This window comes from Anomaloglossus baeobatrachus, chromosome 1, assembly GCF_048569485.1.
Source record: "Anomaloglossus baeobatrachus isolate aAnoBae1 chromosome 1, aAnoBae1.hap1, whole genome shotgun sequence".
NCBI lineage: Eukaryota > Metazoa > Chordata > Amphibia > Anura > Aromobatidae > Anomaloglossus > Anomaloglossus baeobatrachus.
The window spans coordinates 708,624,431-708,647,669 of record NC_134353.1 but is presented as its reverse complement, the minus strand read 5'-3'; the positions used below and the strand labels follow the sequence as shown (position 1 = coordinate 708,647,669).

General features: G+C 47.0%; 1 protein-coding gene across 1 annotated transcript in view; it reads left to right on the top strand.

Annotated features, from left to right (window-relative positions):
• Window positions 1–23,239, top strand: part of LOC142249593 (tRNA (32-2'-O)-methyltransferase regulator THADA-like) — a 150,924-nt gene that overhangs the window by 116,966 nt on the left and 10,719 nt on the right. Inside the window, exons 25-30 of the mRNA XM_075321304.1 lie at window positions 2,348–2,555; window positions 4,803–5,000; window positions 5,387–5,610; window positions 5,732–5,926; window positions 6,009–6,254; window positions 9,720–9,928. Of these exons, the coding sequence (XP_075177419.1) occupies window positions 2,348–2,555; window positions 4,803–5,000; window positions 5,387–5,610; window positions 5,732–5,926; window positions 6,009–6,254; window positions 9,720–9,928 (1,280 nt within the window). The remainder of the gene's footprint in view (window positions 1–2,347; window positions 2,556–4,802; window positions 5,001–5,386; window positions 5,611–5,731; window positions 5,927–6,008; window positions 6,255–9,719; window positions 9,929–23,239) is intronic.

Here is a 23,239-nt window from a genome sequence, read left to right as displayed (position 1 = left end):
CCACACTCACCCTCTTCAGACTTTTCTTCCACCAAGATGGGACAGGTCCACTCTCTCCCTGGACCGAACAGTAGCACTCCGCTTCCAGATCGAGAGGTCTCTGGAATGGTGGAGACTATCCCCTTTCGGTTTTCGCAGAAGATTGTTTCTACTGATTCTTTGGGAGACCATAATCACTGACACCAGCCTCCTTGGCTGGGGAGCAGTCTTCCAGAACCTTATGATACACCGACGATGTAATGCCCAGGAATGATCTCTTCCCATCAACATTCTGGAACTCAGAGCAATCCTCCTGGCTCTCCTTCGCTGGCAGGACCTGCTCTTCCGCCATCTGGTCTGCGTCCAATGTGACAACTCACAGTCATGGCCATACATCAACCAGCAAGGAGGAACTTGATGCCGTGCAGTGATCTTAGGAGTTTTTCAGATCCTTCATGGGTCGAATGGAATATCCTAGCAATCTTAGCAGTACACATTTCCGGAGTAGACAACTAGGCTGCTGACTTTCTCAGCTAATAGGGCCTCTCCGCAGGTGAATGGTCCCTGAACCCGACAATCTTCGACCAGATCTGCCTCTGGGACACCTGATGTTGAACTGATGGTATCCACATTGAACTACAAGATTCCCCAGTTTATATCCAGGTGTTGCGATCCCCTAGCGGTCAATTCTGACGCACTGGTAATTTCCTGGTCCCAGTTTTTCGTTTCAATACCTGTTTCCTCCTCTACTGTTGTTCCCCAAGATGATCAAGACGGAAGGAGTATCTAATCATACTCGTGGCCCCAGACTGGCACAGAAGACATTGGTATGCGGAGCTAGTTCATCTCCTCACGGACGTCCGTGGAAAACCTCCAGATTATCCAGATCTTTCAGAGGCTCCTCTCTTCCACCAGAATTCTCAGTCACTCAGTTTAATAGCATTACCGTTGAATCTGCAGTTTTGAGATTCGCTGGTGTCTCCAATCAGGTCATCCCGACGATGATCAGGGCAAGGAAACCTTCTTCCTCTCACATATACCATTGCAGATGGAAAGTCTTCTTTCGGACCACTCCCATGGTCGTGATGCTATCCTATCCCTTAGCTTACTTAAGGGTCATGGTTCAGAGTTATCCATTCTCTTTCAGAGAAAACCTGCGTCTCATCCCCAGGTCAGAACTTACCTTCAGGGGGTCACACATTCTATTCCATCTTACTGACCTCTGGTAGAGCCTTGGGACCTTAACCTTATTCTGGATGTCCTTCAGATGCCCCATTTTGAAATGGTATGAGAAGTTTCTCTAGCCTTCCTCTGTAAGGTTTCCTTCTTGATAGCCATCACCTCGATCAAATAAGTGTCCAAGCTCACAGCCCTCTCCTGCCAGCCTTCCTATCTGGTGTTTCATCAGGACAAGGTGGTTTTGCATCATCCTTTCTCACCAAGATGGTTTCCTCGTTTCACCTTGAGGAGAACATTGCTCCCTTCATTCTACCATCTCCTTCTCATTCTTGGGAACAGTTGCTCCATAAGCTGTTCCATGTGAGAGCACTTCGCTTCTACATCACCAGGACGGCATCTTTCAGACAATTGGACTCTGTCATTCCTGATTGTTATCGCAGAGGACTTCCTACTTCCAGAGCCACCATTGTCCACTGGATCTTGTCTGCCTTATTGGAAGCCTACTGGATAAAGGACAGAGCGTGCCCACTCAGAGTCACGAATCACTCCACTCGTGCAGTGGGGGCCTTCTGAGTCATCCATGACTAAGCCCTTGCCTCACAGTTATGCAAGGCGGCTACCTGGTCTTCCATTCATACCTTTGCGAAATTCTACAGGGTCCACACCTACTCTTTAATGGATGTGAGCCTTGGAAGAAGGGGCTTCTAAGCCGTAGTTGTCAGAGCGCAAAATTAAGGGCACTATCTTGTGCCTACCCTTGGGGCTGCTGTAAGATGTCCCTTGGTGTCCTGTCTACCCCAATGAAGTGATAGAGAAAAGAAGGATTTGTTTACTCATTGTAAAATTTCTTTCTTGGAGACTTCATTGGGGGACACAGCATCTGCCCTTCTATTCACTTGTTATGAGTTGTATTGTTTTAGTATATTTCTTTAATATTTTCTTACCTTTCTGTCGCTTCTCCCACACACTTTCTCAATAACTGATTATCTCTGTACCAGTTGGATACATACTTCTGGGGATGAGTAAACTTTCTTTGCATAGTGGCAGCAGCATACACACATAGTCTCCTATGTCCCCCAATGAAGGCTTCAAGAAAGAAATTTTACAGTGAGTACCCCAAATCTTCTTTTCTATTTTCCATCTACATTGCTCTTGTGCTATTAATCTATATTTGTATTTTTTGTTTTAGTATTTCAGAGGATGTCAAGCAAGAAGTGACTAAGCAGCTTCTAACATTTCTTTGGCTCCTATCACCAGTGCAAAAGTGCGCATTGGTTAGAAGTGCCTTTGTAGAAGTTCTATGCCTGTTGCTGCCCTATGGTGGAGGGGACATTGTAAGTCAAGTACATGAGGCGGTCTGTAGGAAGATTATTGCAAAGGAAAATCTTCTGTCAAAGGTGAGAGCATCGAATGAGCAATATTCAATAAAATGATGATGGAAAAAAAGACCTTTCATTACTTTAACATGTTAAATAGGCTACATCATATATAATAGTGTCGGCAGAGTTGAGTAAAATGTAGTTTTAGTTATTAATTTCTCCTCTCCGTTGGGGGATATTAGCTTGTAAAGTTTAGGTTTTAATTTACGTTATAGTTCAGCTGGGTGTTTCCAGAGATTTGTATCTGGGGGGGTGTACTTCTTCCCCTGCATATGTTTCACCAATCATAAGCAGGCAGTATCATTCAAGATAAAAAGAACACGCCCTCCTCACTAAACTCTGCAGGCGCTTTGTAGAGATACAGCGGACCTGAGTTATTTATCATTGCAAACCCTGCAAGATCTATTCTTAGGCTATGTGCGCACGTTGCGTACAGTCACTGCAGAAATTTCTGCAGCGATTTGAAGAGCACACGTGCGCTTCAAATCGCTGCAGAAAATGTCCGTAGTGAGAAAAAAAAGCCGATTCCATGCGCTCTGCCTGCAGCTCCTGCCATAGACAGAGCAGGGGCTGCCGGCAAAGCGCACGGAAGAAGTGACATGTCACTTCTTAGAACGCGTGCTTCGGGCAGCAGCCGAAGCGCTGCGCTCTAAGACGCCACGTGCGCACGGCTCCTGCATAATCTCCATAGATTATGCAGGGGACGCAGGACGCATGCAGTTACGCTGCGCTACAAAGCGCAGCGTAACTGCATGTAATTACGCAACGTGCGCACATAGCCTTACAGTACTCTCTCACTCTTCTTCACTGACTGCTGTGAGATGAGATCTGAAAAGGTTTGTAATGATACATAACTGACCTCTGCTTTATCTCTACACAATAGCTGCTGAGAACATAGAGGAGGGTGTATTCTCCTCCCCACCCCCCGTGTGTTCCTGCCTGCTTATGATTAGTTAATCTTATGCAGAGCAAAAAATACACACCCACAAATCTATAGTAATACCTAGGTGAACTATAGCATAAATTATAACCTAAACTGTTCCAGCTAATATCTCTACAACAGAAAGGAGAAATAGCAAAATATAAATTACATTTTATTCATTCTCTCAATAAATTGACAATTTGGTGTTTCCAGTCCTCTTGTCAAATGGGCATAAACATTCTGACACTATGGGAACTAATTGGAAAATGCCAGACTGCGCAGGGATGTATGCCTATCTGATAACACCCAGTTATCTCTTTATAGATTTCTAAGAGGAATAACAATGCAAAGCTCTAAAGGCCCCGTCACACTAAGCAACATCGCTAGCAACATCGCTAGCAACATCGCTGCTAACGAACAACTTTTGTGACGTAGCAGCGATGTTGCTAGTGATGTCGCTGTGTGTGACATCCAGCAACAACCTGGCCCCTGCTGTGAGGTCGCTGGTTGTTGCTGAATGTCCTGGGCCATTTTTTAGTTGTTGCTCTCCCGCTGTGCAGCGCAGATCGCTGTGTGTGACAGCGACAGAGCAACAACTAAATGTGCAGGCAGCAGGAGCCGGCTTCTGCGGACGCTGGTAACCACAGTAAACATCGGGTAACCAAGAAGCCCTGTCCTTGGTTACCCGATATTTACCGTTGTTACCAGCCTCCGCCGCTCTCACTGTCAGTGGCGGCTCCTGCTCTGTGCACATGTAGCTGCAGGACACATCGGGTTAATTAACCCGATGTGTGCTGTAGCTAGGAGAGCAGGGAGCCAGCGCTAAGCATTGTGCGCTGCTCCCTGCTCTGTGCACATTTAGCTGCAGTACACATCGGGTAATTAACCCGATGTGTGCTGTAACTAGGAGAGCAGGGAGCCAGAGCTCAGTGTGCGCTGCTCCCTGCACGTGTAGCTGCGTGCGCTGGTAACCAAGGTAAATATCGGGTTGGTTACCCGATATTTACCTTAGTTACCAAGCGCAGCATCTTCCACGCGGCGCTGGGGGCTGGTTGCTGGTGAGCTCACCAGCAACTCGTGTAGCGATGCTCCAGCGATCCCTGCAGGTCAGGTTGCTGGTCGGATCGCTGGAGCGTCGCAGTGTGACATCTCACCAGCAACCTCCTAGCAACTTACCAGCTATCCCTATCGTTGTTGGGATCGCTGGTAAGTTGTTTAGTGTGACTGGACCTTTAGGAAAGATGCTCCATTTTTGTTAGGTTATGATAAATATATTCAATCACTTAATTAGTCATGCTAGGAGAGGTGAACGTTTCTTTTTAAGATTCATTTATGACACACAGGTTGGTGCTGACACTTTTCGTGAAGCATGTGTCAGGTATATCTGCAGTGAAGCTATCAGTTCCTCTGGGCACTCTGGCTACCATCTAGTGTCACAGCTCCTTCAGTCTGGAGATACAACCGTACTTCATTGGGTAATTGAGAAGCAGACTGGAGAGATTCCTGGTGCATTCGGGGAGTTACTAAGCGACGTATTGCAGGTATGGTAAAATATAAAGCTAAAGCAACAATATGCAAATCTTACTAGTAGTGTTGAGCGGATCCAAACTGTAAAAATCCGGACCCGCGCGGTTTCAGCGTCCGATCCGGATCTGACCCTGACCCGGGAATCCGGCTGCACAATTCGGATTCGGGGTGTTTTTGTTTGTTTTTTTTCTCTTGCTCTCTTGCTCTCTCTCGCCCCCAGATTCCACTCCCCATTGACATATATGGGGCCGAAGTCCGGATCGGATCCGGACTTCTTTTTCAACCCGCCGGGTAGCCGCCGGACCCGGATTTTTCACTATCCGCTCAACTCTACTTACTAGTCATCTGAGCTTCATAGTCACTTTAGCATTAATCATTGTTTGTTTTTTTTATGTGCCAGGATATGTTGTGCAAACAGCTGACCATGAATCCCTCTAGGAGTCTCCTTTTAGAAAGTTTTGTTCACCTGCACAAAGTTTGCCCCCCTCTGGCAGTTCAACGTTCTTCGTTTCCTAAGATTGCTCAGGGTGTTGATAGTCTCTTCTACCTCCTGGACTCAAGGAAAGAAGGTCCTCAAGTACGCGGCCATGCCCTCTCAACACTAAGCCTGCTATTGCCACATTGGTAATTGAAAGTTTAAGCTTGATAGCATGGACATTTTGTCTGTATTTTATTATGACTATTGTAATAAAAATGTGCACTTAAGTGATTGTAATTTGAGAAAATTCTTGTTTTTCTCAATTAGCCTTGACAGTGGCATTTGGAAAGATCTGTCCCTCGCTACCCATTGGCTCTCTGCTGTCCTTGTGTGTGCAGACCCTGTAGTATCATGTGAAAAATTGCGACTGGCTGCAGCAGAGGCTTTGCACTTTTTTGGATGTCACCTGGTTAGACTAGCACTTCCATGTGCTGTACCTGGTCTCAAACAACTGGCTGTAAGGTTAGAAAACGCTCATGAAGGCTTGTCATATTTCACTCCACATATTTTGTATTTCTTTTAAAACTTTTTTTTTTTTCTTCAGGGCTATACTGTGTGGAGTGGATTTGCTACAAGATGAGGACCGAGATGTGCGGGATCTTGCTGCTAAATTTGCTGTTTCTGCCCTAAACCAGCCAGCTGGAAAGTCCTTGCACAGTGACTGGGCTATTTCTGGTCTCCTGGAGCTTTTGAAGTCTGATTTTTGGAGCTGTGAGGAGACCTTTTATTCTCTCATATCTCGCCTTCCTCCTTATGATCTTCATGCTGCACTTTCCTCTCTTCCTGACAGGTGATTTACAGGACACTACTTGAGTCATCAACATACCGTGTTTCCCTGAAGATATGACCGGGTCTTCTACTATTTTTTGCTCCAAAAGATGGGCTAGGGCTTATTTTCAGGGGATGTCTTATTTTTTTTCCATGAACAATAATCCACATTTATTCTGGAACAAAAAAAATCAACATTTATTCAAATATAGTCATATCACATTCTGGAGCATCAACATAACTCTCCAAACCATGTGTGTAACACATGGCTGTCTGTCTAGCTAGCTATCTATCTACACACACTGCACATACGTACCTGCCTTTCTCCTCTTCAGCCTTGTGATTCCTGCATTTAAGGGATCTTTTGGTGACAACCTAGTCACATGATGTGATGTCACAAATATCCTGAAGCAGTGATATAATCAGGATATAAATGCTAGGAGCATGGGGGCTCTGAGAAATTGCCCAGTTTGCTCTACTTTGCCCTAATGCCAGTCCTGTATACCGGCCTGTCTCCTGTTCAGTTCTTTTAGTCTCCTGTAATTGAGACCTTTGATCACATCATGTCAAATGACTGTGAAGTCATCAAAGGTCCTTAACCCCTTAACTACCGCGGGCAGTAATATTACGTCCTAGCGGTCATAGTGTTACTGCCCGCGGTCTGCTGCCGGCAGCTTGCAGCGATCGGCTCACATCTCAGCTGATTTTTACAGCTGAGAGGTGTGCCTACTAGGCACGAGCAGAATCATCTGCCCGTGCCGTTTAACACCTTAAATAGCGCTGTCAATATGTGACAGCGCCATTATAACGGCATCGGCGGTTAAACATTTACTCACTGTCCGATACCGGAAGTCACATCACGTGACTTCCGGTGGTTGTCATGGTAGCACAGGGTCATGTGATGACTCCTGTAGCTCACATGACTCACTTTCAGTTTCAACCGACCCAGAGCTGGGTGAGACATGAAATGAGCATATCTGCTATTCACAGCTGTGTAGCTGTGATCAGCAGATATGGCAGAGCGATCAGATTGCTGATCCTTACAGTCCCCTAGGGGAACTAGTAAAATTAAAAAAAAAAAAAACCTTAAAGTTCAAATCACCCCCTTTCGCCCCATTGAAAATTAAAGGGTTAAAAAAAATATACACATATTTGGTATCACCACGTTCAGAAATGCCCGATCTATCAAAATATAAAATCAATTAATCTGATCAGTAAACGGCGTAGCGGCAAAAAAAATCCAAACGCCAAAATTACGTTTTTTTGGTCACAATAAATTTTGCGCTAAATGCAATCACAGGCGATCAAAACGTAGCATCTGCGCAAAAATGGTATCATTAAAAACGTCAGCCTGAGACGCAAAAAATAAGCCATCACTGAGCCCCAGATCCCGAAAAATGAGACCGCTACGGGTCACGCAATATGGCATAAAACGTGCGCCACTTTTTTCGGACAAACTTCTAATTTTTTTTAACCCCTTAGATAAAAGTAAACCTATACATGATTGGTGTCTACAAACTCGCACCGATCACAACCACACATCGGTTTTACCATATAGTGAACACAGTGAATAAAAGATCTCAAAAACAATAGTGCTATTGCACTTTTTTTGCAATTTTTCTGCATTTGCAATTATTTTGCCATTTTCCAGTACACTATATGGTAAAACCTATGGTTTCATTTAAAAGTACAGCTCGTTCCGCAAAAAAATGAGTCTAAACATGACCATATTGACTGAAAAATAAAAAAGTTACGTGTCTCGGAAGAAGAATGGCAAAAAAAACCCGGAAAGCGAAAAATCAGCCGGTCGTGAAGGGGTTAAACAATCTTAACCTTGGAATACAACTGTTGGGGTCCTTAAAAGTCTGGGGTCACTAAGAAATTGTGCAGTTTGACTCCCACCTAACACCAACCTTGACTCTAAGTAGGGCTTATTTTTGGGGGTAGGGTTTATACCGTATTTTTCGCATTATAAGATGCACTTTTCCTCCCAAAAATTTGGGAGGAAAATGAGGGGTGTGTCTTAAAATCCGAATATAGCTTACCGGGAGGTGAATTGGCGGGGGGTGTTCTCTTGTGTGCAGGCGGCCGGGTGCGTGCGGGCAGCTGGGTGCCTGTGTGTGCGGGCGGCCGGCAGGGTGCCTGTCTGTGCGTGCGGGTGGCTGGGTGCCTGACGGTGCCGACAGCTGGCTGCCTCTCTGTGCGGGTGGGTGGGCGGCCTGCTGGCTGCCACTCTGTGTGGCCGGGTGGCTGTGCGGACTGTGGAGGCTGTGCGGCGGGTGTCCTAGTTTGTCTGCGGTCCCGGCTTCAAATGATGGCGTCGGGAGTCAACGTGTGCGCAGATGGAGCTCTTGGATGAGAGCTCCATCTGCGCATGCACTGCTCTGGGCATCATTTTTTTGAAGAAAAAACAAAAAGCCAGCACCAAATGTGCACTTCAGCACTAAACATTCCAAACTGAGTCATGGCTGTGGGCGGGACAGGTCCAAGCAAATGCTGCATGAAGTAAATAGCCTGTGGACAAAGCCTGATGACTTAATGTGAACAGTCACCAACCGCCAAAATCTAGACAGATGGAATACATCCCAAATTGGGGTGCATAGCAAGGTGGAGGTCAACCACCGACCAATTCAATGAAGAAAAAACAAAAAGCCAGCACCAAATGTGCACTTCAGCACTAAACATTCCAAACTGTACTTATTATAAAAATTTTGAGATTTTTAGCAAAAAATTGCAATTTCTTGAGCTGCCTCGCCACGTCACGGCAAATCTCATTTGAGGCAGTCCTACACTAAAATATTTTTATAAAATGTGCCATACGGCCTCACATATGAATAGTAGAACTGCTCTTAGCAGCACTCACCTGGTCTATTTCAATCCCGTACCCATGACTGAGTCATGGCTGTGGGCGGGACAGGTCCAAGCAAATGCTGCATGAAGTAAATAGCCTGTGGGCAAGGCCTGATGACTTAATGTGAACAGTCACCAACCGCCAAAATCTAGACAGATGGAATACATCCCAAATTGGGGTGCATAGCAAGGTTTTTTTCACCATTTTTTTGAAGCCCAGACCGCGGACAGACTGAGACACTTGCCGCACCGGGCTGCTCCACCACTCAACCACCGCCACCACTGACCCGCCGCTGCCACCATTGACCCGCCGCCGCTATCACCACTGACCCGCCGCCGCTGCAAGCACATCCTCTGCCTCCTTTAGCCCCACTCCACCACTGCTGCTGCCCACCTCCGGTAAGACAACACCAGATTATAAGACGGACCCCATTTTTTTTTTTTTACCTTTTTTATTTCTAAATTTGGGGTGCATCTTATAATCCGGTGCGTCTTATAAAACGAAAAATACGGTATTTCAAGCATACTCCACAAATTCTGTAAATTTATGCCAGGGCTTATTTTTTTAGGTACATCTTATTAGGGAAACAGGGTGTATGTATTCCATCTAAAATATAAATGGTCCTTGTTTTTGCAGGTCAATGTCACTTTATGAGGAAGATGTGCCAAATGTGTTTGCGGACTTGAACTTTCTTTGTAGCCTGCTATGTCCAGTGATCCAAGAGCTGCTGGATCTTATGGCTCAGGAATCACTTCTATGTTCTGTAGTGCTCCAGTGGGCAGAAAGTACAGCCATTCAAGTGAGAGAGCAGATACAAAGATGGCACAGCTGGGTGAAAGAACAGGGTAAGTAACATTGTAGGAACTGGGAGAGGACAAGCATGAGGTTGTGTCTAGCCAAAGCGAAATGGTAACATATACACTAAATTCAATGGTTCTTGGCATTTTTTCTTTTTTTGAGTTGTGTAATCCTTTAAAGACACATATATAGTGCTCAAAAAAATATAAGGGAATGTTTAAATCAAAAATCGGATCGTGATGAACAATACTTTTGAGACAAAAATCTTTACTAATATAAAATGTGGAATTTGAGAAAATATTTATAAAACAGCACTCAGTACGCTGTATGAGCAATTGTGAAACAGATCATCATGTTTATGCATATTTTCCAACTCTTTAAACTTCAATGGCTGGTTTGAAGCATCTTGGCTAGTGTGTATTTGTTTAGTTAAAGAGATGTGACCTAAGGATAACAACACCTTTTATCAATGTGTGCAGAATTATTAGGCAGCTTGTTTTTTTGTTTAGGCAAAATGGGCCAAAAATGAGATTTAACTGACTTTAAAAGTTAAAAATTGTTAAGTCTTCAGGCCCCGTCACACACAGGAACAAATCTTTGGCAGATCTGTGGTTGCAGTTAAATCATTGACATATTGTTCCATTTGTACACAGCCACAAACCTGGCACTGATTGTCCACAATTTCACTGCAACCACAGATCTGCCGCAGATTTATCTCTGTGTATGACAGGGCCTTTAGGCTGGTTTCACACATCTGGCTTTTCGCCGATTTGACGGATACGGCGCACTCCAATACACGGTATACAGTACAATGGCAGTGCGACAAGTGCCGGCCACATGCTGTCATGTGACCGGAGCATGTGACCCAGACGTTGCGGCGCTGACATTGTACTGTATACAGTGTACTGGCGTGCACCGTATCCGGCAAATTGGCGAAAAGCCGGATGTGTGAAACCGGCCTTACAGACCATTGCAGCACTTTTGAAATTGCTGAGATATTAGGGCGTGATCACAGAACCTTAAAAAATTTAGTTGCAAATAGTCAGCAGGGTCGCAATAAATGTGTTGAAAAAAAAAAAAGTGATGAACTCTAGTGCCACCTATTGGATGTAGCAATCCTAAAAGTCAAAAGTGACCTTTTAACAAACCTTCTCATATTTATGACAGATCAGAACATCAATTTGCAGACAGTGTTTCGGGTGGTTGTCCCTTATCAGTGCAAAGTATGAGATCTTATCTGGCTGTATGAGAAGCTGAGATGGGGTCTTAAGGGGAAAACTTTTCTCCTTGCAGAGACAGACACACCAATCTGGCATGCCAGTGAGGAGACTTATAGCTGCAATGCTCCTCTGGGATATATAAAATGGATATATTGCTATTGAGACTGTAAGGGTGTCCCAGCAGGGTTCCTAAGCCCCTTTTCTGGATTTTACTCCATGTTCGCGGGCGCCACTGCTGCCCCCATATCGCCCTGGTCCTGCCGACCGTTAGCAGTAATAATTTAGTCCCCGACTTTGGCCGTGACGTTCTCCTCCAGCAAGGTCATGCCCTCAGTTGCCCCGACCAGTTGTGCACTTTGGATTTTTGTGCCCCCTTTTTTTTGCCTGCTTTTTTTTGCCCACTTTTTCTCTTTCCCTCCCACCGCCCTATCACTCGGACCCACCTCTCCCTTCAGGCAAGTAGCAACGTGGCCTCGTTTTCCGGCTCATCCCCTCTTCTGCTCTCCTCGGCACCATTACTTCAGACTCCAGTGCCACGCACCGGTCAGGTTATGACTAAGAGGTGAATACCCTGAAACACGTAAACCAATGTGGCCTTTGTCTATGTCCTGTTTTCACATGTCTTTTATGATTCTTCAATAAAAGTAAGGTTTTATAGTGCTGGATCGTACTTTTTCTTTTTTCTGCACCGCTGTACTGCCCTGCCTTTCCAGGCTTCCTGGGATCACGTTTTCTCCCTGGCAGGTCTTCAGAGACACAGGCTCCATAACTAAGGTAGTCAGCGCTCTCCCCCTGGCTCATTTTCCTCTGTCAAAAGTCAAGCACACATATTTTCCCTATGAGCCTCATTAATAAAAGCACACTATTCCCCTCCCTGGATGGATAACAGACAGTTAGTTGTTCCAGGGCAGTTTTTCTGGATTCTGCCTTCTGTATACATGTAATATATCTCTTGGGGCCCCCAATATGTCCTCCGCCCCTGCACTCTCTCATTCCTAGCTTGACCACTGCATGGAGCATTTACTACTGATAAACGCCTGGTACTTTGTTCACTAACCACACTGAGTCAGAAGTATAACCTTCCACATTCCATATGGCTGATACCAACAGTGCTCTGTCCACTATCAAGTGATTCAGTATCACTATCTACCATGAACCACAAGCCTGATACTACAGTGCTCCTAGTGTTCTGTCCACTATCCAACCAGTTAGAGCCACCATCTATCGCAAACCACATGTGTAAAGGCCCTGTCACACACAGAGATAAATCTGCGGCAGATCTGTGGTTAGAGTGAAATTGTGGACAATCAGTGCCAGGTTTGTGGCTGTGTACAAATGGATCAATATGTCCATGATTTTACTGCAACCACAGATCTGCCAAAGATTTATCTCTGTGTGTGACGGGGCCTTAACACTATAGCGCTACTAGTGATCTGCCTACTATCCAGCGAGTCAGAGACACCATTTACCATGTACTACATGCCTGATACTACAGCTCTGCTAGTGCTCTGTCCATTATCCAGTGATTCAAAACAACGATCTACAACGAATTGCATACCTAATACAAAAGTGCTCCTAGTGCTCTGTTCACAATTCAGGGAGTCAGCTACTATCTACTACCCATGATATGCCTAATACTACAGCCTTCTTAGTGCTGTGTCGCCTATCCAGTGAGTCAGAACCACTATCTACCACAAATCAGAAGTCTGATACTACAGCGCTCCTAGGATTCTGTCCACCATCTACCACAAACCACATTCCTGATGCAGCAGTAGTGCTCCATCCACTATTCACTACATGCCAGATATAGCAGTGGGATTGGTGCTTCGTCCACCATGAAATAAGACAGACCCAGCATCTCGCACGAATATGCCTGATACACCAGCGTGCCAAGTGCACTGTCTACTATCCAATGAATTGGTTTCCTTTCTGTCCATGAGGCACATGGCTAACACAGCGGTTCCACTGCTCAGTCCATTATCTAGTGAGGCATTCTCACAATCTCCCAATAACCACATTGTTGCCCACAGCAGTGGTCCAGATGATCTTTCCACTATTCAGTCAGTTTCACTACCTGCCACTATCCTCATGTGGTCTACAAAAGAGATCCAAGTGCTTTGTCCACTTTCCAGTTTGTTCCACCTCCTGCCGCGATCCACATGGCGGAGAACCAAATATTCTGCCCACTATACAGTGACTCATTCTGATATTTACCATGACCCACATGTTCGATCGCGGCAGCAGCCTAAGTCCTCTATCCTCTCCTAGTGATGTGTTCACTATCCAGTGAGTCAGGCTCACCATCTCCTACTTAGTGTTTGAGACCTACCTTCTACCATTAACCACATAGCTGATCGCAGTGAAGTCCAAGTTCTGCTACAAGAATCTGTATCCTTTTTCAGTATTTCCAGGGAGTGTTACCCAGATTGTCAATACTAATATACGGACTCTCTATTTCACCTGCCCCTGCAATTCACAGGGTCAGCCCTCGTGCCCAGTCATTCTGTTTTCCGGATCCAGTGGTTGGATGGTACTGCTTTTTCTTCTCCAGTCTTCAAGCTTGCAAATTGATGTATCTGTCTATACGTTCCAGGACAGAGTCTCCGCTATCAAGATTAACCCCCAGATAACCCACGGCTGCTTCTGTCTCACAGACTTGGAGATCCCTTTTCTCCTCTATTTCCAAAACCAACAAGACACCTAGTCTCTTTTTCAGTTCACTGGTTTTCCTTGGCTAAGATTCTTGTCCAGTGGCCTGACGAGATTCCTATCAGTGACATAACCATCATATACTATTGAGGACTCCTAATCTTCTTATCCTGATGTTATAGCCTTCAAGGCTCTTTTCTTTAGCCTGATGCGAGACTCTTCTAGTCTCTTAGAGCAGTCTTTCCTCTTGGGTTCGATCTCTTCAGATCAAGGTAGTCTCCTTCCGACCTAGGGCTCAGTAGCCTGTAATACGTTTCTATTCACATGTGCAGGAGTTCTTTCAGTAGAACAGTTTCCTTCCCTTCCTTCTAGTCTTTCGATCTCTCTGTCCTTTGATATACGCTGTAAGGGAGCCCAACTTGCTCAGTTGTTAGAGCCTATTCCAGAACCCAGAATATTAGGATCGCGGATAGGGTCAGTAAACCTCTCCTTCCTCATCTGGAACTCTGAGCTAGTCGCTTTCACATCTCATCATCATTGTGGTGGTTGCCTACTTGACGTCACTCATCCAGGTTTGTTTTTCTGCAGAGCAGCCCTGATCTCAATTTGACTACATCCAGGGTGTTTTACTTGTCTTCCCAGAGGGTATCCAGGCCTGCGATGTTCATCATCAGAAACTTCAATCTTTGCATTCATTATCTAAGCAGGAAAGCCCCCTCTCTTGATGTCATACTCTTACACTTACGTATATATCCTCTCTTCCCACCTTCTTGCTGTTCTTTTCCTTTTTTGTCCTCTGTCCTGTCTCGTAAGACCTATCATGTCTGCTCAAAGTGTGCCTCCAGGCTACGATCTGTCTAGAACAGTCTCCTTAGATTCCTCGCCCATGTTCCAAAGAGCCATCATTATGGTCTTCCAATCTAGATTCACTGTGCCTTATTGGACGCACATTTGGCAAGGGATAGAGCACGCTCTTTAGTGCACCGGTTCTCTCCTCCTAATTCTGGGGTCTCCTGGACCGTTGTGGTCAGGCCTCCATTGCCAGCTTCTACACTGTCTCCTAGTTACCGGCAATCTCCCTTCCAGCTTCTACTAAATACTCCTCTTCTTACCTTCTGCTTGGCAGTTCAGGCTTAGGTTGAAGAGTTTTTTCTTTTACAATTTTGTCAGACAGGTTCTGCCCTGAGAATCTCATCTCTGGATCTTCTGAAAACAGGAGAAAAACCAGAGTAAAGGCCCAGTCACACACAACGACTTACCAGCGATCCGACCTGATAGGGATCGCAGGTAAGTTGCTGGGAGGTCGCAGGTGAGATGTCACACAGTCAGATCTTACCAGCGATGCAGGAACAATACAGGTCGCAGTAGCGACCTGTATAACGATCTCAGCAGTCACTGTGACCCTGTCACAGTGTCAAACACAGCGATGTGTCCTGCCCAGCAGGACATCACCTTTGAAGAAAATGGCCTGGACCATTCTGCAATGACTAGAGATCTCACAGCAGGGGCCTAATCGCTGGTAGGTGTCACACATAACAAGATCGCTAACGGGATCGCTACTGCGTCACAGAAACCGTGACTCAGCTGTGATCTCGCTAGCGATCTCGTTATGTGTGACAGTAACTTAAAGTGCAAAAGTGCTTTTAATAATTAAACTGGCACAAAGTGAATTTGGCAGAACAATCCATGGACATATGTGAAAAAAATCATCAAATATACAGCTTTTTCCCAATTAATTGCAAAGAAGTACAACAAACATGGGTACACTAAAAGTCAAGATGCATAAGAAAGGCACTAACTATGCCCAGATCCACATAAATAGTGTAACACTAGTATATTGGGCAACGAATATTTGCAATGTCAGGTTCAAGTGGTGAAAAAAAACCCCTGCAGAAATATATTTTGCACAAAAATATTGCACACTGCCCTAGCTAGCATAATATGGTAGCATACAGTATATAAACATCACTGAGCCATCATATCCATGTAGGTTTAGTCATAATAAGGACATGTAAAAAACACCTGGACCTGAATGGATAATATAAAATACTAAAAGTTGTTACAAATGAAAAGCAATGCTGTATAGGACCGTAGATATTTAAATATAAAGTTTAGCAAATAAAGGTTGGAGTGTAAAGCCCCACATATATATATATTGCATAGGAATATTGCACATCACCCTAGCGGCTATCATGTGGTACGATATATCCGCATCACAAATTCGTCATACCCATAGATGCCAGCACAATGTCCAATGGATAGCAGCAGAGAGGTCCCCTGATACCTGGACCCTGACGTACGTTTCACGATCTTAGAATGTGATCATTTCATCAGAGGGGAATAGAGGAGTGCATACTGACTGCGTTTTTAAACATGGCGCCAGACCGCCCACATACCTGCGCCGTCACGGCTGGCGCGGGTGCACCAACCAGGACCCTGGACACCCATTGGACATTTTGCTGGCATCTATGGGTATGACAAATTTGTGATGCGGCTATATCGTACCACATGATAGCAGCTAGGGTGATGGGCAATATTCCTATGCAATATATATATATATATATATATATCTCTGTGGGGCTTTACACTCCCCCTTTTATTTGCTGCACCTTATATTTAAATATCTTCGGTCCTATACAGCATTGTTTTTCATTTGTAACAACTTTTAGTATTTTATATGACTTATTTATCCATTCAGGTCCAGGTGTTTTTTAAATGTCCTGATTATGACTACACTTACATGGATATGATGGCTCAGTGATGTTTATATATGTTACCATGTTATGCTGCTAGGGCAGTGTGCAATATTTTTTGTGCAAAATATATTTTCTTTTTCGCTCCTAATTGGGAGACCCAGACAATTGGGTGTATAGCTACTGCCTCCGGAGGCCACACAAAGTATTACACTTAAAAGTGTAAGGCCCCTCCCCTTCTGGCTATACACCCTCCCGTGGGATCACGGGCTCCTCAGTTTTCATGCTTTGTGCGAAGGAGGCACACATACACGCATAGCTCCACTGTTTAGTCAGCAGCAGCTGCTGACTATGTCGGATGGAAGAAAAGAGGGCCCATATGGGGCCCCCAGCATGCTCCCTTCTCACCCCACTTTTGTCGGCGGTGTTTGTTAAGGTTGAGGTACCCATTGCGGGTACAGAGGCTGGAGCCCACATGCTGCATCCTTCCCCATCCCCCTTAGGGCTCTGGGTGAAGTGGGATTTACCGGTCTCCAGGCACAGAGACCGTGCTCCGTCCACAGCCCCTGGGGAATCTGCTGGATATGGAGCGGAGTATCGTCAGGGACAGGGCCCTGCTACGACAAAGTACTCTGTGTCCCCGTACAGTCCGCGCGCACACTGCAGCATTGCTGGGTGTGTTAGTGCGCCGGGGACAACAGCGCTGCGGGCTGGTGCCATTCCTATCTACAGCTTTGCTGAGAGGGGACATGTATTGAAACTGCCGCGCGGCCACTGTTGTCAGCGCTGCGGCGCGGCTGGGACTTGTGGTGCGCCGGGGACTTCCGCGCTGGCCGTGCATATATCACGGCCGCGCTTATTACTCGAGTCCCCGGCTTTCTGCGGCCTAGTTTCGTTTCGTTCCCGCCCCCAGGCCTGCCAGTCAGGGGAAGGGCGGGACGCTGTATAGGATGTCAGCGCAGAGGGCTGGAGTCTGCTTTGCATACTCCAGCCCTCACACTGGGCACAGTGGGACGCCAGTTTCCCGCACTTTGTTTGAGGCACGCCCACGATCCCTCTCTTCACAGGACGCCGGCAGCCATTCCTGTGTGCAGTCTGAGCTGGAGAGAGGAGACTGGGAGACCCAGACACGGGATTCTGGTGCCCACACACCCGCTTTTCAGCGGGCGGTAAGCTGCCCTCAAGGGCTGACCCCACTGGTGCCGAAGTGTATATTGTATTTTATGCTTGCAGCTTTACATTGCACTGTACGGTCGCTGGGGATCCTCTGCTATATACCCTCCTAGATTCTCAGAGGACACAACAGCATGTCGACCGCAAAAAGCAAAGGTGCCAAGGCACAGGCTTTCTATGCTGCTTGTACCGCTTGTGGGGCTGTTCTACCGGCAGGTTCCACTGACCCCCACTGTGTGCAGTGCTCGGCCCCTGTGGCACTTGCTCGGCCGGGGCCTCTGCTGGAGGTGACCCAGGCAGAACCTCCTGTAAATACTGTCCAGGTGACAGGGACGGAGTTTGCAGTCTTTGCTGACAGATTGTCTGTGACTATGACTAAAATTCTTGAAACATTGCAGTCTAGACCAGTACCTCAGGCCATGGACACTGTTAACTCATTGCTCCCTGGTCCCCCTCAGTCGGAACAGCTCCGGGATCCGAGGGTGTCTCTTGCATCCCAGGGTGATGGCTCTGACACGGACGACAGTCCCAGACAGCCTAAACGAGCTCGCTATGAGCGGCCCTCGACTTCATCACACTGGTCAGGGTCCCAGCAGGAGGACTCTCTGTATGATGAGGTGGAGATGGCTGATCAGGATTCTGATCCTGAGACCGCTCTCAATTTGGATACACCAGATGGTGACGCCATAGTGAATGATCTTATAGCGTCCATCAATAAAATGTTGGACATTTCTCCCCCTGCTCCTCCTGTGGAGGAGACAGCTTCACAGCAGGAGAAATTCCATTTCAGGTATCCCAAGCGTAAATTAAGTGTTTTTCTGGACCACTCTGACTTTAGAGAAGCAATCCAGAAACACCACGCTTATCCGGATAAGCGTTTTTCCAAGCGGCTTAAGGATACACGTTATCCTTTTCCCCCAGACGTGGTCAAGGGCTGGACCCAGTGTCCCAAGGTGGATCCTCCAATCTCCAGGCTCGCAGCTAGATCCTTAGTTGCAGTGGAAGATGGGGCGGCACTTAAAGATGCCACTGACAGGCAGATGGAGCTCTGGTTGAAATCCATCTATGAAGCTATCGGCGCGTCGTTTGCTCCAGCATTCGCAGCCGTATGGGCACTCCAAGCTATTTCAGCTGGTCTTACACAGATGGACACGGTCACACGTACATCTGCTCCGCAGGTGGCACCCTTAACTTCTCAAATGTCTGCATTTGCGTCTTACGCGATCAATGCTGTCCTAGACTCTACGAGCCGTACGGCAGTGGCGTCCGCCAACTCCGTAGTTTTACGCAGAGCCTTGTGGTTAAGAGAATGGAAGGCAGATTCTGCTTCCAAAAAGTGTTTAACCAGTTTGCCATTTTCTCGTGACCGACTGTTTGGGGAGCGCTTAGATGAAATCATTAAACACTCCAAGGGTAAAGATTCATCTTTACCTCAGCCCAGACAAAATAAACCCCAACAGAGGAGAGGACAGTCGGGGTTTCGGTCCTTTCGAGGCTCAGGCAGGTCCCAATTCTCCTCGTCCAAAAGGACTCAAAAGGATCAGAGGAGCTCAGATTCTTGGCGAACTCAGTCACGGCCAAAAAAGACAGCCGGAAGACCCGCTACCAAGGCGGCTTCCACATGACTTTCGGCCTCCTCTCTCCGCATCCTCGGTCGGTGGCAGGCTCTCCCGCTTTGGCGACATTTGGCTGCCACAGGTCACAGACCGTTGGGTGAGAGACATTCTGTCTCACGGGTACAGGATAGAGTTCAGCTCTCGTCCTCCAACTCGCTTCTTCAGAACTTCTCCACCTCCCGACCGAGCCGATGCTCTGCGGCTAGCGGTGTCCACTCTAAAAGCGGAAGGAGTGGTGACCCCCGTTCCTCTTCTGGAACAAGGTCACGGTTTTTACTCCAATTTGTTTGTGGTGCCAAAAAAGGACGGGTCTTTCCGTCCTGTTCTGGACCTAAAACTGCTCCACAAGCATGTGAAAACCAGGCGGTTCCGGATGGAATCCCTCCGTTCCGTCATCGCCTCAATGTCTCAAGGAGATTTCCTAGCATCAATAGACATCAAAGATGCTTATCTCCACGTGCCGATTGCTCCAGAGCACCAGCGTTTTCTACGCTTCGTTATAGGAGACGAACACCTTCAGTTCGTAGCCCTGCCTTTCGGTTTGGCGACAGCTCCAAGGGTCTTCACCAAGGTCATGGCAGCAGTAGTAGCAGTCCTGCACTCTCAGGGTCACTCGGTGATCCCTTATTTGGACGATCTACTTGTCAAGGCACCCTCTCAAGAGGCATGCCAAAACAGCCTGAACGTTGCGCTGGAGACTCTCCAGAGTTTCGGGTAGATCATCAACTTTTCAAAGTCAAATCTCACCCCGACCCAATCGATAACATACCTTGGCATGGAGTTTCATACTCTCTCAGCGACAGTGATGCTTCCGCTGGACAAACAGCGTTCACTACAGACAGGGGTGCAATCTCTCCTTCAAGGCCAGTCACACCCCTTGAGACGCCTCATGCACTTCCTAGGGAAGATGGTTGCAGCAATGGAGGCAGTCCCTTTCGCGCAGTTTCATCTGCGTCCACTACAATGGGACATTCTCCGTCAATGGGACGGGAAGTCGACGTCCCTCGACAGGAACGTCTCCCTTTCTCAGGCGGCCAAGGAATCTCTTCAGTGGTGGCTTCTTCCCACCTCATTGTCAAAGGGAAAGTCCTTCCTACCCCCATCCTGGGCGGTGGTCACGACGGACGCGAGCCTGTCAGGGTGGGGAGCGGTTTTTCTCCACCACAGGGCTCAGGGTACGTGGACTCAGCAAGAGTCCACCCTCCAGATCAATGTTCTAGAAATCAGAGCAGTGTATCTTGCCCTACAAGCCTTCCAGCAGTGGCTGGAAGGCAAGCAGATCCGAATTCAGTCGGACAACTCCACAGCGGTAGCATACATCAACCACCAAGGTGGCACACGCAGTCGGCAAGCCTTCCAGGAAGTCCGACGGATTCTAACGTGGGTGGAAGACACGGCTTCCACCATTTCCGCAGTTCACATCCCAGGCGTGGAAAACTGGGAAGCAGACTTCCTCAGTCGCCAGGGTATGGACGCAGGGGAATGGTCCCTTCACCCGGACGTGTTTCAGGAGATCTGTCGCCGCTGGGGGATGCCGGACGTCGACCTGATGGCGTCACGGTACAACAACAAGGTCCCGGTTTTCATGGCACGGTCTCACGATCACCGAGCTCTGGCGGCAGACGCCTTAGTTCAAGATTGGTCGCAATTCCGACTACCTTATGTGTTCCCACCTCTGGCATTGTTACCCAGAGTGCTGCGCAAGATCAGGGTCGACTGCCGTCGCGCCATCCTCGTCGCTCCAGACTGGCCGAGGAGATCGTGGTACCCAGATCTGTGGCACCTCACGGTAGGCCAACCATGGGCACTACCAGAACGACCAGACTTGCTATCTCAAGGGCCGTTTTTCCACCTGAATTCTGCGGCCCTGAACCTGACTGTGTGGCCATTGAGTCCTGGATCCTAGCGTCTTCAGGATTATCTGGAAATGTTATTACCACCATGAGGCAGGCTAGAAAACCATCCTCCGCCAAGATCTACCACAGGACGTGGAAGATATTCTTATCTTGGTGCGCGGCTCAGGGAGTTCCTCCCTGGCCTTTTGCATTGCCTACTTTTCTTTCCTTCCTGCAATCCGGGTTGGAAAAAGGTTTGTCGCTCAGCTCCCTTAAAGGACAAGTCTCAGCGCTATCTGTATTTTTTCAGAAACGCCTAGCACGACTTACTCAGGTGCGCACGTTCCTGCAAGGAGTTGGTCATATCGTCCCTCCTTACAAGCGGCCGTTAGAGCCCTGGGATCTGAACAAGGTTCTAATTGCTCTCCAGAAGCCGCCTTTCGAGACTATGAAGGATGTTTCCCTTTCTCGTCTTTCACAGAAAGTGGCTTTTCTAGTGGCGGTCACGTCTCTTCGGAGAGTGTCCGAGCTAGCGGCGCTCTCATGCAAATCTCCCTTCCTGGTGTTTCACCAGGACAAGGTGGTTCTACGCCCGGTTCCTGAGTTTCTCCCTAAGGTGGTATCCCCCTTTCATCTCAATCAGGATGTCACATTACCTTCCTTGTGTCCTCATCCAGTTCATCAATTTGAGAAAGGTTTGCATTTGTTGGATCTGGTCAGAGCACTCAGGATCTACATTTCCCGCACGGCGCCCTTACGCCGCTCGGATGCACTCTTTGTCCTTGTCGCTGGTCAGCGTAAAGGGTCGCAAGCTTCCAAATCCACCCTGGCTCGGTGGATCAAGGAACCAATTCTTGAAACCTACCGTTCTGCGGGGCTTCCGGTTCCTTCAGGGCTGAAGGCCCATTCTACCAGAGCCGTGGGTGCGTCCTGGGCATTACGGCACCAGGCTACGGCTCAGCAGGTGTGCCAGGCGGCTACCTGGTCGAGTCTGCACACCTTTACCAAGCATTATCAGGTGCATACCTACGCTTCGGCGGACGCCAGCCTAGGTAGACAAGTCCTTCAGGCGGCGGTTGCCCACCTGTAGGACAGGGCTGTTTTTACGGCCCTATCACGAGGTATTCTTTTACCCACCCAGGGACTGCTTTTGGACGTCCCAATTGTCTGGGTCTCCCAATTAGGAGCGAAAAAGAAGAAGGGAATTTTGTTTACTTACCGTAAATTCCTTTTCTTCTAGCTCCAATTGGGAGACCCAGCACCCGCCCTGTTTTCTTAGGGATTTTTGGTTTTTTCGAGTACACATGTTGTTCATGTTGAATGGTTTCAGTTCTCCGATGTTTCTTCGGATTGAATTTGTCTTTAAACCTGTTATTGGCTTTCCTCCTTCTTGCTTTTGCACTAAAACTGAGGAGCCCGTGATCCCACGGGAGGGTGTATAGCCAGAAGGGGAGGGGCCTTACACTTTTAAGTGTAATACTTTGTGTGGCCTCCGGAGGCAGTAGCTATACACCCAATTGTCTGGGTCTCCCAATTGGAGCTAGAAGAAAAGGAATTTACGGTAAGTAAACAAAATTCCCTTCTCTGCGGGGGTTTTTTTCACCACTTGAACCTGACATTGCAAATATTCGTTGCCCTATATACTAGTGTTACACTATTTATGTGGATCTGGGCATAGTGCCTTTCTTATGCATCTTGACTTTTATTGTACCCATGTTTGTTGTACTTCTTTGCATTGGTTATGTTAAAAAGCTCTACATTTGATGATTTTTTTCACATATGTCCATGGATTGTTCTGCCAAATTCCCTTTGTGCCAGTTTCATTATTAAAAGCACTTACTTTTGCACTTTACTCTGGTTTTTCACCTGTTTTCAGTCTTATTTACAGAGTGTGTGGTATGTGGGGTATTAATCTTTAATGCTCCCCTGTTTTTTGACTTATGGATATCTGGATACTAATCTCAGGATCTTCTGTTTTCTAGTCCTTTTTTCCCACCCTTGGGAACTGCTTTGGGATTTCTCATGGTTTCATATGTCCGCCAATGAAAAAATGGTGAAAACTAGATTTTGGGTACTCCTCGTAAAATCTTTCTCTCAACCTTCATTGGTTAACATAGCATCCGCTCTTTTTTAAATGTTTTCTGATGGACCAGTTTGTATTTTATTTAAAGT